This window comes from Bos taurus, chromosome 3, assembly GCF_002263795.3.
Source record: "Bos taurus isolate L1 Dominette 01449 registration number 42190680 breed Hereford chromosome 3, ARS-UCD2.0, whole genome shotgun sequence".
Classification (NCBI taxonomy): Eukaryota; Metazoa; Chordata; class Mammalia; order Artiodactyla; family Bovidae; genus Bos; species Bos taurus.
The window spans coordinates 43,036,095-43,056,125 of NC_037330.1; the positions used below are offsets into that span (position 1 = coordinate 43,036,095).

General features: G+C 38.7%; 1 protein-coding gene across 7 annotated transcripts in view; it reads left to right on the forward strand.

Annotated features, from left to right (window-relative positions):
* The first annotated feature begins 3,264 nt into the window (after positions 1 to 3,264).
* DBT (dihydrolipoamide branched chain transacylase E2) overlaps positions 3,265 to 20,031 on the forward strand; it is a 40,551-nt gene continuing 23,784 nt past the window's right edge. For 2 of the 7 annotated variants that reach the window (XM_024984452.2, XM_024984454.2), the window contains exons 1-5: positions 3,270 to 3,325; positions 9,580 to 9,729; positions 10,207 to 10,330; positions 14,257 to 14,332; positions 15,698 to 15,879. In XM_024984452.2, the coding sequence (XP_024840220.1) occupies positions 3,275 to 3,325; positions 9,580 to 9,729; positions 10,207 to 10,330; positions 14,257 to 14,332; positions 15,698 to 15,879 (583 nt within the window). In that variant the 5' untranslated portion in view covers positions 3,270 to 3,274. 7 annotated transcript variants of the gene reach the window in all.

Genomic DNA, 20,031 nt, shown 5'->3' on the forward strand with positions numbered 1-20,031 from the left:
TAACAGAAAAATGTTATGATAATATATCAAAAACCTAAGATCACATTAGTAGATGAAGAAAAAGCATTTGAAAAAAATTAAGACCTATTTATGGTAAAACAAAATCAAACAAAACTAGCAATGAATGTAAACTCCCTTAACCTGATTAAGGACATCTGGAAAATCCTACAGAAAATTTCTTCCTTAATGACAGTAAATAATAGTAAAATGTAAGACACCAATTCAAGTTAAAACAAGATAAGAATGTCTACAATTGTGGCTTGTTAAGCCATAATTTCAACAGATGATGGGAGTCTAGCCAGATTCTACAAGAAAGAAATGAAAGACACAAGACTGAACAGACAAAAACAGCACCATCATTATTCTCAAATGATATGAATATCTACAAATAAAACCCTGAAGAATCTTTAGCTATATTATTGAAAATATAATTTCAATAAAATTCCATCAAATGCCCACCAGGACTTTTTTAAAGAGCTTGACAAGCCAATTCTAAAGTTTCTATGAAATTACAAAAGGGCAAGAATAACTTAAAAAGACTGAGGTGAAGGGTACTTGTCCTCTCAAAACCAAGAGTTTCTATAAAGGGAAAGTTAGAAGAAAAAGGTATTATAGGGACTCTAGGAAGAAAAATAATTCAGTTCAAGGCCACAGGTACTTAATCTTTTTATACAAACACATGCATGGAGTATTACGAAACATATTATTAATGTCTATAAAATGTTTTGTTAGTTAGTCCAGTGCAGTCACTCAGTCGTGTCTAACTCTTTGCAACCCCATGGATTGCAGCACACCAGGCTTCTTTGCCCATCACCAACTCCTGAAGCTTGCTCAAATTTATGTCCGAGTCCGTGATGCCATCCAACCATCTCATCCTCTGTCATCCCCTTTTCCTCCTGCCTTCAATCTTTCCCAGCATCACGGTCTTTTCAAATGAGTCAGTTCTTCACATCAGGTAGCCAGAGTATTGGAGCTTCAGCTTCAGCATCAGTCCTTCCAATGAATATTCAGGACTGATTTCCTTTAGGATGGACTGGTTGGATCTCCTTGCAGTCCAAGGGACTCTCAGGAGTCTTCTCCAACACCACAGTTCAAAAGCACCAATTCTTTGGCACTCAGCTTTCTTTATGGTCCAACTTTCACATCCATACATGATTATTGTAAAAACCATAGCTTTGACTAAACAGACCTTTGTTGGCAAAGTAATGTCTCTGCTTTTTAATATGCTGTCTACGTTGGTCATAACTTTTCTTCCAAGGAGCAACTGTCTTTTAATTTCATGGCTGCAGTCACCATCTGCAGTGATTTTGGATGCCCCCCCCCCAAAATAAAGTCGCTTGGTTCTTAGAAGAAAAGCTATGACCAACCTAGATAGCATTTTAAAAAGCAGAGACATTCCTTTGCCAACAAAGGTCCGTCTAGTCAAAGTTATGGTTTTTCCAGTAGTCATGGATGGATGTGAGAGTTAGACCATAAAGAAAGCTGAGCGCCGAAGAACTGATGCTTTTCAACTGCGGTGTTGGAGAAGACTCTTGAGAGTCTCTTGGACTGCAAGGAGGTCCAACCAGTCAATCCTAAAGGAAATAAGTCCTGAGTATTCGTTGGAAGGACTGATGATGAAGCTGAAACTCCAGTACTTTGGCCACCTTATAGGAAGTATAAGGCATTGGATGGCATCACCAACTCAATGGACATGAGTTTGAGTAAGCTCCGGGAGTTGGTGATGGACAGGGAAGCCTGGCATGCTGCAGTCCATGGGGTTGCAAAGAGCTGGACACGAGTGAGCAACTGAACTGAACTGAAAAATAAAGTCTCTCACTATTTCCATTGTTTCCCTGTCTATTTGCCATGAAGTGATGGGACCAGATGCCATGATCTTAGTTTTCTGAATATTGAGTTTTAAGCCAACTTTTTCACTTTCCTCTTTCACTTTCATCAAGAGGCTCTTTAGTTTTATTAGGGGAAATGCTAAAACAAAAAATCAAAGTTATTTGACTATCCCAGATTTTCTAATAAAGGTAATTATTTAGATTTATTGCTTACAGTTGTGTGTGTGTAAGAACTATACTGAAAGGCACATAAGGCAAAATTGAAAGTTTGAGTTTGAGTAGTATAGACAGTGAATTTGTGAAATACCTGAGATTTTGTTTTAGAGCCACTAATCTTCAGTGTTGAGATTTATGATTTTGTCTTTGTTGTGGGTTTTTCTCTGTAGTGCTGTAAACTTCTGTACAGATTTTCTTTCCCATGTAAGAAGGAAAAAAGACAAATATCATCCTGGACATTTCTAGAAACGGATTTCTTAGTTGCTGTGAAGAGGATTGACCATTAAAGCTCTGATCTTGTCCTTACTGTTTCCACTGAGCTCAATTTGACATTTCTACCAGAGGCAAATAATTCAAGGTAGTATGCCTGTGACGTATATTGCATATGCTGGGCAGCTATATCTGACAAATTCCCTAAGAAGGAAAGATAATGTTGATGACGTTTGTCTTCGATATAATAATCTTGTTCATTTTCCATTAAAAAAAAAAGCCACTTTTGGTAACCAAGCTCACAATGCCAGTAAGAAAAATGCCAGTTATTAGGAAGTATTCTAGTATAGACTTGATTCAACTAGCTCCCCCGGTAGCTCAGTCGGTAAAGAGCCTGCCTGCAGTGCAGGAGACCTGTGTTCTAGTCTGGGTCGGGAAGATCCCCTGGAAAAGGAAATGGCAAACCACTCCAGTGTCCTTGCCTGGAAAATCCCATAGATAGAGGAGCCTGGTGGGCTGCAGTCCACGGGATCGCAGAGTCGGGCACGACTGAGCGACTAACACTTGCTTCTACAGAGTCTTGCATGTATAGAAATGTCCCGTTTTCTATAATCAAGCGATTACAATACGAGTTGAAGGAAGGTTTGTTTGTTTCCTACTTAACTCTTCCGATCTTAGTTCAACCAAAATTTCTCCAGGTAGTGCCCTTCCTTTATGTTTCCTTAACACACTCTATCTCCCCCATTACTTGGGCTGAAAAGATGATCGTTGTTGGCGCATAAGTACTTGCACAGCAGTGCCCCACCCAACTTTTTCCCTGAAATTAAATTTGGGACGGCCCACTCCCCACTTCGCTCCCCTCCCCCTCAGCAGTGCCCTCCACCCACCCCTGGGGGTTTTCTCAGCCCCGCCCCGCTCCCTGGTTGGCTGTCAGGTGGGGGCGCGCCTCCCCGCCCCCAGTCTGTCCGCGGCTGAGGCAACTCCTCCAACCTCAGAGCAGTTGCCATTTCCGGCGTAAGATGGCTGCAGCGCTTGTGCTGAGGACCTGGAGCCGGGCTGCGGGGCAGCTGGTAAGTACGTTGGGCCCATCTGGGGTTGGGACGGAGTGGTTTATTTGGAGTTGCCTGGGAGAGATGATTTGGTTTTTCCTCCGAGTGCCTCGCGTACAGGGCTCGCGTGATGGAGAGGTGGAGGGATGTATGCAAAACCAAGGGCAGCGACGGTGGCGAACCAACCTGTCTGGAAACCCAGTCTCTCGATCTATACCAAGGCGCCCATCTATCGTGACTCGTTCTCCCTCCCGCTTCATTTGCACCCCAAAGCCCAGCTGGTCTTTGCCCAATAGCTTTTCGTTGAGCACCATCTGGGTACCGGGCATTGTGTTTGGCACTGGGGATACTGAAATATACTATATTCGTCAAACATTTATTGAGCACCACTTTGTTTCAGAACTGATAATACGACCCCTCTCCTCGAGGAATTTACAATCTAGAGGAAGAGACTGGGCAAGAAAACCGTAACACCATAGGCCCTTGCCTCCGAGCATCTAGGAGGCTCGTTTCCTTCTTTGGACTTAGACTTGTCTCCCATGTTTGCACCAGTATCTTTCCAACCTTTTAAATCACCAGAGCTACGACCCACCAACATTTCCCCTTCATTTCTCCCCTTTCATACAGCCTTTTAGCACCAAACAGTTAACATCCCAGTGATCGTAGTGTTTCATCTATTTGCATAGAGTTTTTTTTTTTTTTTTTCTTCCTGGGTCCGCTGTTCCGGATTTTCCTACAGCGTTTGATCCCTGATCTTACAAAAACCTTTCAAAAGCTTGCTCTATACCAGGTACCAGGAATTGGGGATGGAAATATGTATAAGAAAGACACTGATCTCTGCCCTCTCAGAGTTTAATTACATCTTTGTGGTGGGGCATAGCGGGGAGAGAGAGAGAGACATTAGACAAACAATTACAGCACTGCGTGAAAAGATGGCGCAAGTACATATAACTACAGGAACACATAGAAGGGGTCTTGGGGGGTCACAAGTTTCCCAATGGATCGTATGTAATTTGAGATTTGTGACAACTAATTAGGAGATAAGGCTTCCCAGGTGGCGCCGTGTTTAAAAAAAAAATCCTCCTGCCAATGCAGGAGACTTTAAGTGTTCCATCCCTGGATGGTGAAGATACCCTGGAGGAGGAAATGGCAACCCACTCCAGTACTCTTGCCTGGAGAGTCCCATGGACAGAGGAGCCTGGTGGGCTCCAGTCCATGTCGTTGCAAAGGGCTGGATGTGACTGAGCACAGACACAAAAAGGAGGTAACCAGAAGAAATAAGTTCTCCGCAGCACCTCACTAGATATTCTTTTGAAAGTTCTTCATCCTTGGCTTCTGTGACACCAGCTTCCCAGTATTCTTCCTACATCTCTGAACACTTCATCCCAATCTTCTCCACTTTCCCTAATCAACTTTTAATCACTGGTGTTTCTCAGGATTGTGACTTTGGCCATCTGTGTACTTCTTGCATTTCCTGGGTTACCTCATCCACTTTGAATTTTAGTTGCCATTTATATGTTGATGATCCCCCAGTCTTCCAGCCAGCTCTATTGCAGACCCATATATCTTACTGCCCTGAAAATCTCCAAATGTCATGTATATTAGGTATTTTTCAGCTGTAGGTAATAAACCCAACCAGTAAATGGGAAATTATCTGTGTATACAAAGCATATGAAAGTTAGATGGCAGCTGGGGTTGATTAAGTGGCTCATCATTATCAGGGCTCTACAACTTTGTATTCAGGGCAGGAAGGAGGAAGAGGAGGTACCAGCCAGACTCATTGATAGTGATGTTACTTGGCCACTACTAGCCCAAGAGAGTTTGGAAGGGCTAGCCTTTAGCTGTTTCACAGTGATTCCTATAATGCCTCCAAGATACATCAGACTCTAGGCTCTAGAACTAAACCCTCAAACCTGTTTCTTCTAGCCTAGAAGTCTCTCAAAAATCTAGTCATTGTTCTACACCTTGTCGCCAGCTGCAGATATCCTGGACCTTCCTCAACTGGACTTTCTGCCTCTAATGTTGTACTTTTCCAACCTATTCTCCAGAGCATGGCCAGAGTCATTTTATAAAGTAGGACATAAATTTAAGAGTGTCATTTCCTTGCTTAAAACTGCTCTCAGCAAAATATTCAGAATTCAAATGACTATGAAGCTATTTATGATCTGAATCTTTCCAATCTCTCCAGGCTTCGTTCCTTACTGCTGCTGCTGCTGCTAAGTCACTTCAGTCGTGTCCGACTCTGTGTGATCCCGTAGACGGCAGCCGCCAGGCTCCCCCATCCCTGGGATTCTCCAGGCAAGAACACTGGAGTGGGTTGCCATTTCCTTCTGCAATGCAGGAAAGTGAAGTCGATCAGTCGTATCTGACCCTCAGCGACCCCATGGACTGCAGCCTACCGGGCTCCTCTATCCATGGGATTTTCCAGGCACCTAAAACCCAGTCTTGAAACGTCACCCTTAGCTCACTCTAAGCTATGCTAGAAGAATATTGAACAATTTCAGTTAATTAAGCACATTGTTCTCCCTTCTTCTCTATCCTCCAGACCTTTGCACATATATTTCCTCTGTTCCAAAGACTCTTGCCTTAATTCCCTATAGCCTTATCTGCAACACATTTTACCCCTTGGCTGACTCCTACTCATCCCTTAGGTCTTGCTTCACTTTCTCCAGGTAAGTTTTCTCCTTTGTGTTTTCTTAACACTACTTCTCCCCTTCTCCCATTATGACACTATTGTAATTACCGGTAGTCCTGTTTTTATCTTTCATAGTATGGGCTACACATTCCATAAAGGAAGGAATCACAGCAATTTTGTTCTCTGATCCTAAGTGCTTGGCACATAGTAGGTACTCAGTGAACCTTTGTTGAACTGCTTAGTAAAAAAGTCTGTTTTTTTCCATGTGTTATTAAAAAAATCATAAACAGCAAGAGATCTTACCACCTAAATTATTAAGAAAGCCTTATTATATTATGTTTATACTTTCCTATGGCATCATGCATTTGACTCTTGATTACTTACCCTATCATCCTGAATTTATCTATTTTGTCTGTCTTCCTGCAGTAATTTGAATTCAGAAACTATTCTATTTCTTATTTAGCTTTGAATTCATGAGTGCAGAATAATCCTGTCTTTATAGTGTGCTCAACGACTGCCTAATGAATTATTACTAATTTATTTCCTTATTATGAGAGTCTGTTAAATCCTCTTTTCATTACTTTTTATTTTTTGCTGTGTTGTTTGTATAAAAAAAGTCTTTCCCTACTTGAAAAATTTTTTTTCTCCTTCTCCCTTCCTTTTTATCCTTTTAGTCAGCAGCTTCACTACTGTGTTTTAGCCTTCTCTTAATAGACATCCAATTGCTAGTAATCATTTTGCATTTATGTTGCTTTCTTTCTTTTTCCAGTCATTATCTCAGCAAAGAGCCTGTGATTTCATGACTCAAATACAATAATAGTTTCTTAACTTTGTCCTTTCTCTTCAGGCATTGTTGTTAGTATTGTTTAGTCACTAAGACTCTTTTACGACCCCATGGACTGTAGCTCAGGCTCCTGTGTCCATGGGATTTCCCAGACAAGAATACTGGAGTAGGTTGCCATTTCCTTCTCCAGAGGATCTTTCCAGCGCAGGGATCAAACCCACATTTCCTGCACTGGCAGGTGGATTCTGTACCACTGAGCCAACAGAGAAGCCCCTCCAGGCTTTACTGTTATAATCTAATAAACACATATACACATACATACTCACAATAACCCATAATGTGTGAGTTCAAACTCCTCGATCTCACATTTCCCGTCATCAACAATTTGGTCCTTGAGCTCCTTTCATTGCTGCCTTTGATAAATTTGATCAAGCCATATCATACAACTCAGCATTAAAAAAATGGGCAAAATTGAATAGACATATTTCCAAAGAAGAAATGCAGATGGTCAACAGGCACATGAAAAGATGCTCAATATTGCTATCATCAGGGAAATGCAAAGTAAAACCACATTGGGATATCATATCACCTCACACCTGTCAAAATGGCTATCATCAAAAAGAACCCAAAAAACAAATGTTGGCAAGGATGTGGAGAAAAGGGAGCCCTCATACACTGTTGGTGCAAATGTAAATTGGTGCAGCCACTGTGGAAAACAGTAGGGAGGTTTGTCAAAAAACTAAAAATAGAACTACCATGTTACCCAGCAGTGCCACTCCTGGGTACATATCTGAAAAAACAAAACAGTAATTTGAAAAGGTACATATACTGTAATGTTCATAGCAACATTGTTTATAATTTCTAAGATATGGAAGCAACCTAAGTGTCTGTCCACAGATGAATGGTTCAAGAAGACATGAGATACTACTCAGCTATAGAAAAGAATGAAAATTTTGCCATTTGCAACAACATGAATGGACTTGAAAAGCATTATGCTAAGTGAAATAAGTCAGAGAGAAAAAGGTACTATATGATATTGCTTATGTGTAGATTTTATGTATATTTTTTGGGCTCCAAAATCACTGCAGATGGTGATTGCAGCCATGAAATTAAAAGACGCTTACTCTTTGGAAGGAAAGTTATAACCAACCTAGACAGCATATTAAAAAGCAGAGACATTCCTTTGTCAACAAAGGTCTGTCTAGTCAAGGCTATGGTTTTTCCAGTGGTCATGTATGGATGTGAGAGTTGGACTGTGAAGAAGGCTGAGTGCCGAAGAATTGATGCTTTTGAACTGTGGTGTTGGAGAAGACTCTTGAGAGTCCCTTGGATGCAGGAGATCCAACCAGTCCATTCTAAAGGAGATTGCTCTTGGGTGTTCTTTGGAAGGAATGATGCTGAAGCTGAAACTCCAGTACTTTGGCCACCTCATGTGAAGAGTTGACTCATTGGAAAAGACTCTGATGCTGGGAGGGATTGAGGACAGGAGGAGAAGGGGACGACAGAGGATGAGATGGCTGGATGGCATCACCGACTCAATGGACATGAGTTTGAGTGAACTCTGGAAGTTGGTGATGGACAGGGAGGCCTGGCGTGCTGCAATTGATGGGGTCACAAAGAGTTGGACACGACTGAGCTACTGAACTGAACTGAACTGATGTGTAGAATCTAAAAAATACAATAAACTAGTAAATAGGACAAAAAAAGAAGCAGACTTGAAGATATAGAGAACAAGCTAGTGGTTTCCAGTGGAAGGGAGGGCAATGTAGGGTAGGAGTATGGAAGATATAAGATGGGTTCAAGGATGTATTGTACAAAATGGGGAATATAGTCAAAACTTTGTAATAATTTTAAACCGTAATATTTTTAAATTGTATAAAAATTTTAAAAAGTGTGATGTAGTTAATCAGGGATTTCCTGGGCAAAAATACTGGAATATTTTTGGAATAGTGTGTTGCCATAACATTTCATATCATTGAAATGTTAACTTTCAAAAAAAATTGTACCTTTTACACACTTAGATTATATATATATGATTTATCAAATGAAATACATTCAGCCCTACTTTAATTTTTTTTTCTGTAACATTGTATTATACTAAAATTTTATATAAAATAGTTAAATTTAATCTATGAATTACTGTAAGAAAACATTTGGGTACAATACTACATGTGTTTTTCAGTGTATTTAAATGCTAGCAGTCACTTTTAACTTTTTTATTTTATGTTGGAGTATAGTTGATTAACAATGTTGTGTTAGTTTCAGGTGTACAGCAAAGTGAATCAGTTATATATTTTTCAAATTCTTTTCCCATTTAGGTTGTTACATTAATATTGAGCAGAGTTTTTTGTGCTATACCGTAGGTCCTTGTTGGTTATTAATTTTAAATTTAGCAGTGTCTACCTGTCAATCCCAGACCCCATCTGTCCCTACCCCACACTGACCCCTCCCCTTGTTAACCATAAGTTCATTTTCTAAGTCTGGAAATCTGTTTCTGTCTTGTAAATAGGTACATTTGTATCTTTTTTTTGTTTAGATTCTGCAGATAAGTGGTATCGTACAATATTTGTCTTTCTCTGCCTGACGGACTTCACTCATTATGAAAGCCTGTAGGTCCACCCATGTTGCTGCAAATGGCATTATTTCATTCTTTTTAATGGCTGAGTAGTATTCCATTACATATGTGTACCACATCTTTATCCATTGATCTGTTGATAGACATTTAGGTTGTTCCGTGTCTTGGCTGTTGTAAATAAGTAGCAGTCACTTTTTATTTCAGGAAGTCTTTAATGACTCAAATATACTTACACTGATGTGTTTATATAGAATACACTTAAAATTTTTTTACTTTCATAGGGATTTTTAGTCAAGGATAATAAGCATATGGGCAAATCAGACTCTACTGCTGCTGCTGCTGCTGCTGCTAAGTCGCTTCAGTCGTGTCAGACTCTCTGTGACCCCATAGACGGCAGCCCACCAGGCTCCCCTGTCCCTGGGATTCTCCAGGCAAGAACACTGGAGTGGGTTGCCATTTCCTTCTCCAATGCATGAAAGTGAAAAGTGAAAGTGAAGTCGCTCAGTCGTGTCTGACTCTTAGCGACCCCATGGACTGCAGCCTACCAGGCTCCTCTGCCCATGGTGTTTTCCAGGCAAGAGTACTGGAGTGGGTTGCCATTGCCTTCTCCGAAATCAGACTCTAAGGATATAATTTTACTAAACAAATGAGCAACAATATATTCTGTGTGCTAGGGTTTGAATTCCTTTGGTTTCTTGACCAGAAATACTTCTAAACTCATCACTGATGCCAAGTATTCTGATTTCGGCCTAAATTATTTCATATTGTTTGCATTGTGATAATGATTGTTCTACTTTTAGAATAAACTTGAAATTCAGTTTATATTTAGAGACAAGCCATTAAGATAATTTCTAAAAGCTCTTTTTTTTTTTTTTAAAGTTCTTAATTTTTTGTTTTCTCATCTCTAGATTTGTGTCCGCTACTTTCAAACATGTGGTAATGTTCATGTTTTGAAGCCAAAATATGTGTGTTTCTTTGGTTATCCTCCATTCAAGTACAGTCATCCATATCAGTGGCTAAAAACAACTGCTGGTAAGTATGATCTCAAAATAGCCTATACAAAAAAATGTTTTGTATATTTATTCAGTAATTGAAGACTTACCACAGTAAAAGAGTTGACCTTTTAGTTTTAGTCTGGCCCTCCTTGCTCTCCACACATCTATCCAATTCTCATTTTCTTTTCTTTTTTTTTTTTTGCACCCCCACCTCCCATTCCCCTTTCACATACTTTCCCTTAATACTGGGTCTCTATAATGCTGTGAATGTGTTCTCTGTGTTTAACATCTAAGTGTTCTCTTGGGTCCTCTGTTCTTTATCATATGACTTACCTAAATGCAATAGTCAGCACTGATATGACTTAAGTTGTTGATTTAGTGGACTATGTCCTTCTACTCACTGTATTATTATTTTTGTTCTCTGAGGCACTCAATCTGTCATGTTAAGATAGCGTGATGAAAGCAATGTGAGGTGCTCGTCAAGAGGAAGTTCTCTGGCTTCCACCACTTAATTACCTTTCTTCAACTTTTTCTACTCTTGCAAAGAACTTGAGACTTTAAGTATTGGATATGGCAAAAGGAGGAAAAAAAACATTTTTTTTCTGCTGTTCTGTTCAGGGTTCTATTTAGAACCCTGGTGACCCTAGACCTTTGTTCCATCATTAAGCTTTTGACCGATACTTGGTGCCTTAGTCTGTGCTGGTGATGGGGGGAGAAAAAAGGATTTCAGTGGAATCTAACCCCTGATATAAATTAGTCCTCCTATTCCTTGTGTATGTCATCGTCCACAGCACCCGAAAATATGTAAACCATATCTTCACCATTAAGAAGAAGATTTCTATTTTTAAAAGTTGATCTTTTCTCTTCTCAGAGAAAATAAAGGCAATTCAAGCAGAAACTCCAACTTCTTACTCTAGTCTCTAAACACAAGCTTTGGGTTTATTTATTTATTTATTTTTAATTTGATTTATTTTTAACACCAAAAACAATTTGTATTGGGGAATATAGCCAATTAACAATGTTGTGATAGTTTTGGGTGAACAGTGAAGGGACCCAGGCTTTGGATTCTTTGGTCTACCAGGTGCTAGCTATGTGACCATAAGCAAATTACTTAATTTGTCTGTTTAATCATCTGGAAACAGAGTAATCATAGTATTATACAACTTTGTTTTGTTGTGAGAGTACAGCCATTCAACACAGATAACTGATTGATCACCTACTATGTGCCAAGGGCATTGCTGTACATACTTAGGATATATCCTCTTCCTATTATTCCCTAACGCAGTAAACAATTAAGCTAGAAACCTGGAGCCATCCTGATTCTTGTCTCATATCGAGTTGACTACAAAGATCTAGTGATATTATATCTTGTATATTTTTTAAACCTGTCTTCTCCTTTTCAGACAGCTTTGAAAATATATAAATATGTTAAATTCTATACTTCAATTTCTTATCTACAATAACCTCCTGTTTTCTCTGCACCCCTTCCCAACCTTTTCTATCACACCCCTGCCAAGGATATTTTTCTCTGAAATTGTAGATACAAAGTTACAGATGTGAAATTGTAGATGAGACTCCTTATCAGCTAATTATTGCTAAATAATAACCTTCCCCACAACTTAGTGGCTTACAGGAACAATGATTTATTGTTCCTTAGCACCTTGGGGGTTGGTTGGGTGTGCAGTTCCTCTGCTGGTTTCACCTGGGCTCACTAGTGTGACTAGATTCAGCTACAAGGTCTTCTGGGTTAGAAGGTTCAAGGTGGTCTTATTCATATGTCTGACAGTTGGTGCTGTGTTTTGGCTGGGGCATCTCTTTTTTCTCCTCCACTTAGCATCTCCAGTAACCTAGACCAGCTTCCTTCTGTGGGGATTTCAAGACACATTCCAGGAGAAAGAAGGGGGAGTCTGAGAGGTCATAGGGAGGCTTGTAATTTCAGAACTCACACTTTACTTCTGCTATATTCTATTGGTCAGAACAAGTCATGGGCCAGCATAGATTTAAGTAGTGGTAAAGTAAACTTTACCGTTTTGGGGAACAGCTTCAAAAGAATTTAAGACCATATTTATTTACCACTGATTCCTGATTACCTGGGCTTTCCTGATAGCTCAGTTGGTAAAGAATCCTCCTGCACCACAGGAGACCTTGGTTTGATTCCTGGGTTGGGAAGATCCTTTGGAAAAGGGATAGGCTACCCACTCCAGTATTCTTGGGCTTCGCTTGTGGCTCAGCTGGTAAAGAATCCGCCTGCAATGCGGGAAACCTGGGTTCGATCTCTGGGTTGGGAAGATCCCCTGGAGAAGGGAAAGGCTACCTACTCCAGTATTGTGACCTGGAGAATTCCATGGACTGTGTAGTCCATGGGTATAGTCCATGGGATCACAAAGAGCTGGACATGACTAAGCAACTTGCATTTTCACTTTCCTGATTACCTCTAGGATAAATTCCAAACACCCCACTTCCTCATGGCACACAAAGTCTTAAGCCCGGGCTTATTTCTTGCCACGTATCCTTTCATCAGCTGTACAGAACTGTTTGTCATTCCCTGACCATGCTCTACGTTATCGTATTTCCATGCCCTTGCACAAGCTGTTCCTTACATAATATTGCTTTTTGTAGAGGTGCCATGGTATAATTACTTGTCATTTTTTGGTTACTTCAGTTAGTTTCCAGTTCTTATGTAACTCCATGATAACTATTCCTGAGCAGAAATCTTTGTGTACCTCTCTATTTCTTCAGGGGAAAAAAATCTTAAAATTACTTATGGAATCAAAGATACAGAGTTTTTTTTTTTTTTTTTAAGGTTTTTGATACTTAATGCCAAAACTGTTTTTCAAAAGGGTTCGCATTTATACTATGAGCAGCAGGCTGTGAGAACACAACTTACTGGAATGGAAACAAAAGGCCATTCTTATCAAAATATTTTTGTATTTCTTAAGTACTAATCTCATATTTCTTAAAGAAAAGTTTCCTACCTTAACATGTGTTTTATAAGCAATTTTGTTTAATAGTATTCTAATCATTGGAAAGGACCCTGATGCTGGGAAAGATTGAGGGCAGGAGGAGAAGAGGACGAGATGGTTGGATGGCATCACCGACTCAATAGACATGAGTTTGACCAAATTCTAGAAGATAGTGAAGGATAGGGAAGCCTGGCATGCTTCAGTCCATGGGGTCCCAAAGAGTTGAACATGACTGAGCGACTGAACAAAGAAAAAGAGAGAGGAGCATTCTTCAGTCACTTCAGAGCTATTCATTAATTTAGAAAAGCGAGAGGATCCATACACACTTTCTGTTGACCAGAAATAATGTCTGTCTTGGGAATAATTACCATAAAGTATCATTGGCATCTATGTGTCATAAAAAGGATGTAGAACTTCAAAAAGGAGTTTTAAAAAAAAATGGAAAGATGACATAGAAAACTAAAATTTAATAAGCTGGCAGAACATTATTTGGGCAGATTAAGAATTTCCCAAGTCTTCTAATATGGATCTGCCTGATTTTTAGGCACTGGGAGTGAGAAGAGTTATATGAAGACAAGAGATTTTAAGAGCGGGTCATTAATGTTTATTATAGTTTCATAACATAAAGCAAGGAAATCCAGCTGAATCTGCCTTTGTACAATATCCAGTTCTATTTTTTGTTCATTGCTATTAGTGCAAAATCTCATTTGTTGGAACGGCCTTCTATACTCTTGTAAAACAACATTATTTTGGAAATTGGAAAATGATAATTCTTTGGCAGTATCAACAGGTCTTTGTCACTGAGTAATTTATATAAATCTTTGATGGTTATGAATGATGGTTATGCTTTTAAACATTATAAAATGCTGTTTTGAATCTATGAAATAGAATAGTTTCTGCCTCTGTTTGAGAATATTTTCTAATTTTAGATGTTAAAGTATCTGTCTATTAGCAGTACATTATGTATTTAATGACCATCATTTCTTATTTGTTTTGGAAGCTCTCCAGGGACAGATTGTTCAGTTCAAACTCTCAGACATTGGAGAAGGTATTAGAGAAGTAACTGTTAAAGAATGGTAAGTTATTCTGAAATTTTTTTAAGTAAGTATAAAAGTAATTTGAGTACAAATAAATAGCAATCTATTTAAATTGAAATACCTTTCTTTATAACATAAAATATATATTTTTTAAGCTTTAAGGTAAATCTAGTTTATGTTGCCAATATACTGGTGGCACAGTTCATCATACATCAGGGCATTTTATTCAGTGTAATTTATTAAGGTTTGTTTTTTCCTCTTTTTAAGTTTTTTTTTCACTGCCTACTCTTCACTTCAGCTAAAAATAGATAAATTAGTCTCTAAAAGATGCTAAGTTGATATGAACATGTGTTTTGAAAAGCTGTTAATGAATGAACTTAGAGCTTCTTTCCAAACTGTTTTAAAATCGTTATGTAGTCTAAGGTGTGTTTATTAAAAATGATTTCAGCAAGAATGCAAGTACATTTGACTCACCATTACCTGAGAGTTTGCCTATATTTTTATAAAATATTAAAACAAAAGACATGAATCAAAGAATACTGTTTCAAAGGTTTTAAAAAAAAGTAAAAAAGAAAGAGGCTTGAAACAAAAATTAAAAAGACCTCTACTTAGGCATCCTTCTACCCCTTTTCTTTCTTTCCCTTTCTGGAAAAACAGAAACACCTCCGAGTACTGAACTAATTTTCAAAGGTTTCAAGAACTAGCAGTTAAGGTGAGTCAATAGATTGTCTCCCACAATTTTATACTGTTAAAGATCCTTTTAAGAACCTCGTTTAGATACCTAAACATTCTTTCCTTGTAGTTTTCATTATAATTGCTCTGTAGGTTAGGAGAGAACCATAATCACAGAAATGTACCTTGCAATTGTGTCTCTGTGGCATTGTGGGATCAAGGAAAGAGTGATGGATCTCAGGTCAGAAGAGGCTGACTCTGAAATTAATTAGCCATGTTAGAGATAAAGACAAAGAACTCAAACTACAATTTATAAAAGTATAGTAAATGTATATTGAGGACATCAGTTTTTAAAATTTAATTCTAGAAATAATAGGTATCCCTTAAAATGTGATGAAGGCTGAGACAATAAAAGAAAATAACACTTTTAAAATACATTTTTCATATTTCATCTAAGAAATGGGTGAGGCAGAAAAACCTGATACATTAATTAAATTTTTGGATTATAAATTACAAATATTTCATTGTTTTTTAAAAATTTATACTTCTTAAAGAAGCATCAAAGAACCTCTGAAAGCCATTGTAGTCTCTTCTGAAACATCCTTCAGTGTATCATTTGGGACTCAATACTGGGCTCCATGGATACTCATCTAATTCAGTGTAGCATTTTTATTGTTTCAGATGATCTGTACTATGGTTCATGTAAAAGTGTCTTATGGCTTTTTCTTTTAGGTATGTAAAAGAAGGAGATACAGTGTCTCAGTTTGATAGCATCTGTGAAGTTCAAAGTGATAAAGCTTCTGTTACTATCACTAGTCGTTATGATGGAGTCATTAAAAAACTGTATTATAATCTAGATGATACTGCCTATGTGGGAAAGCCATTAGTAGACATAGAAACGGAAGCTTTAAAAGGTACTGTATATATATGTATATGTTTATCTATCTTGCCAAATTGATTAATGGTGTTCTTTTGTCATTGGGTACCAGTTCAAAGTGGAGTTTCCCTTGAATAATTTACAGGATTTGATTTGAGGGTTTAGAACTGAGATAAGGAAAATAGAAAGGTATTCTGTGATACATGATTATCGTTTGACCAGTTACCATGTTAAAAACATGTATTTGTTGTTGTTGTTCAGTAGCTAAGTTGTGTCCAACTCTTTGCAACCCCATGGACTGCAGCCCGCATGGCTTCCTTGCCTTTCACCACCTCCTGGAGCTTGCTCAGATTCATGTCCATTGAGTCAGTGATGCTATCTAACCATCTTATCCTCTGCCACTTCCTTCTCCTTTTGCCTTCAATCTTTCCCAGCATCAGGGTATTTTCAAATGAGTTGGCTCTTTGCATCAGGTGGCCAAAGTATTGGGAGTTTCAGCTTCAGCATCAGTCCTTCCAATGAATATTCGGAGTTGATTTCCTTTAGGATTGACTGGTTTGATCTCCTTGCAGTGCAGGGGACTCTCAAGAGTCTTCTCCAGCACCACAATTCAAAAGCATCAATTCTTTGGTACTCAGCCTTCTTTATGGTCCAACTCACATCCATACATGACTACTGGAAAAACCATAGCTTTGACTATCCACACCTTTGACTATCCACACCTTTGTTGGCAAAGTGATGTCTCTGCTTTTTAATACACTGTCTAGGTTTGTCATAGTTTTCCTTCTAAGGAGTAAGCATCAGTATTACTAGATATAAAAACATGTATGCTAAGTCGCTTCACTCATGTCCGACTCTATGCGACCCCATAGACGGCAGCCCACCAGCCTCCCCCATCCCTGGGATTCTCCAGGCAAGAACACTGGAGTGGGTTGCCATTTCCTTCTCCAGTGCATGAAAGTGAAAAGTGAAAGTGAAGTCGCTCAGTCGTGTCCGACTCTTCACAACCCCACAGACTGCAGCCTACTAGGCTCCTCTGTCCATGGGATTTTCCAGGCAAGAGTACTGGAGTGGGCTGCCATCGCCTTCTCCAAAAAAAAGCATGTATAGTAATACTTTATTTATCTGGAGGTCTGCCTTCTGGAAACCTTATGTTCAAAGAAGCAACAAACTCTCTTGGGAATGAAAGATTCAAGCTTTGAACATTGGTCACTAATAAAAATTGGAATGTGCAAAGATTAAATCTCACATGATGGGGTTGCTCTGTTTGCCACTGATATGAAACCAAAACACATTCTCATTGGTGGTGGTTATGAAAGCCAAATTTTTAAAGAGAAGTAGAAAAGAGGGAAAACCAGAGTGGGAAGCAAAACTAGCACTCAGAAGCAGCAGCAGCCATGGAACTTATAATCATTAGGTGTTCTGACAAAAGGGAATTCATTATGAGAATGTTATAGGAAAATTAAAGCTGTGCGCTGTCGCTATGCTAACAAATAGCTGACCCTCTACATCAGAAGTTCCGTTTGGCATTGGTGTGATATACCAAGGTTTTGTCATCTAGGAAGCTTTGATGTGGAGGAGGGGCAGGGGGGACCATAATTCTGTGATGCAAACCTAAGCCAGCAATCTCTCTGGAAGTGCTGAGATGAAGCCCTTTCAATATAGTGAAGTTGGGAAGTTTAGAAGGAGTCTGAACTACAGTGGTTGGCTGACTCTTAGTCCTTCAGTCTGTACAATAATATAACTAATGTCATAGGCACACTTCACAGTTTATAAAATGTTTCACGCTTAATGTTTTATTTGTTCTTATTCATGAGGTAATCCAGTTTAAGAAGTTCTGTGTTGGGTGATTTGCCCATGGCAGTCATAAAGCCAAATTTAGAACTCAGATGTCCTGAGTTTTTGTCCAGAATATTTTTCACTATAACATGTTGCATCCAAAACTTCTTGAAGCTTTCTTATTATTTATTTGATTTCTAATTATTAATAGTGGTGACCATTTCAAGGTGGTTGCTGTGTGTTTTAACACGACCCTGTTAATTTTCAAAAACTTCCATGCTTTTGGCATCATCTTGTACTTTTCCTGCCTAGACCTGGAATCATCTCTTCCTTTAGGAGCTCTTGTTCTTTTAATGTGCAGTGCATAAAAGACCATGATCTGGGTTCTAGGGGTGTTTCCTTTTGTCTTGATTTCAGATTTCTATTGAAAGGCACGATTTAGGAATATTAAAAACAAGAAAGACTTTATCTTTAAAAATTACCTGAAATAGGGGCTTCCCTGTTGTCTCAGCGGTAAAGAATCCTCCTGCCAATGCAGGAGACACGGATTCAATCCCTGATCTGGGAAGATCCCACATGCTGCGGAGCAACTAGCCTCATGCACCACAACTGTTGAGCCTGTGCTCAGCAACAAGAGAAGCCCCTGCAATGAGAAACCCGCACACCGCAACTAGGGAGTAGCTCCTGGTTGCTGCAACTAGAGAAAAGCCTGCATAACAGTGAAGACCCAACACAGCCAGAAATAAGCAAATAATTTTTTTAATTACCTGAAATAAGTACAGAATTATTTTGATGTGTAAATAAGATAATAGATACAGGTTTTTTTTTTTAATCATTCAGTTAAGACCTTAAAAGGAAAGAATTATATTCTTGATATAAACTGAAACAAGCAAAGATGCTAAACATTACTGTGGATGTCAGTAAGTTAGAATAACCAATCAGGTGCTGTAGACCAGGTTAGGTATCTATCTCGGCCATTCACAAAAGCAGATTATAGTAGTCTCTTGGTATTTGCAAAGGATTGGTTCAAGACACATACGCACACAAACGGATACCAAAACCTGCAGATGCCCATCTCCCTTATATGAAATGCTGTAGTATTTGCATATAGCCTATATTTTAAATCATCTCTAGATTACTTGTAATGCCTAATACAGTGTAAATACTATGTAAATAGTTGCTGGCATTCAGCAAATTCAGATTTGCTGTTTGGAACTGTCTGGAATTTTTTTCTGTATATTTTCAATCAACAGTTGGTTGAATCCATGAATCTAGAGCCTGTGGATTCCCAGGGATGCCTGTGTATGAACAAGTGAGCAATTGGGATTTGAGGGGGGTTTTATTGTTTGCTTTTATTTTTAAAGTTTCTTTTGGTATCCCCAGTGAAATCCAACTTAGTAAGTCTTGATATAGCAAATTATAAAATCAAAAACTTTTTCAGGCGAGGGGTATGTTTTTCTAAATAACTCTTTTACAGAAATTAATTTCCTGTATGACATGGATGAATCTTGAAAAATTATTCTGAGTCAAAGAAACCAGAAATAAAAAGAACATGCCATATGATTCTATGTATATTAATTTAGTTTTTAATTGGAGTATAATTGCTTTACAATGTTGTGTTAGTTTCTGCTATACCATGAAGTAAATTAGCTATATGTGGACATATATCCCCTCCCACCCATCCCTCCACCCCCATCCTTCCCCTTTAGGTCATCATCACAGATTACCAAGCTGAGTTCCCTGTGCCATATAGTAGCTTCGCACTGGCTAGCTATTTTACACAAGGTAGTGTATACGTATATCAATAGTAGCTTCTCGATTCATCTGTCCTTCTCCTTCCTCCCCTGTGTCCACAAGTCTGTTCTCTACGTCTGCATCTAGATTCCTGCCCTGCAAATAGGTTCATCAGTACCGTTTTTCTAGATTCCATACATATGCATTAACATATGGTATTTATTTTTCTCTTTCTGACCTATTCACTCTGTATGACAAACTGTAGGTTCATCCACATCACTACGAATTACCCAAGTTTGATCCTTTTTATGACTGAATAATATTATTCCATTATATATATATGTACCACATCTTGTTTATCCATTCATCTGTTGATAGACATTTAGGCTGCTTCCATGTCCAGGCTGTTGTAAATAGTGTTGCAATGAATGCTGGGAGACGTGTGTCTTTTTGAATTATGGTATATGCCCAGTAGTGGGATTTCCGGGTCATATGGTAGTTTTAATTTTAATTAATAAGAAACCTCCATATTGTTCTCCATAGTGATTATATCAATTTACATTCCCACCAACAACGCAAGAGGATTCTCTTTTCTCCACATCCTCTCCAGCATTTATTGTTTATAGATTTTTTTGATGATGGCCATTCTAACCGGTATGAGGTGATATCTTGTTGC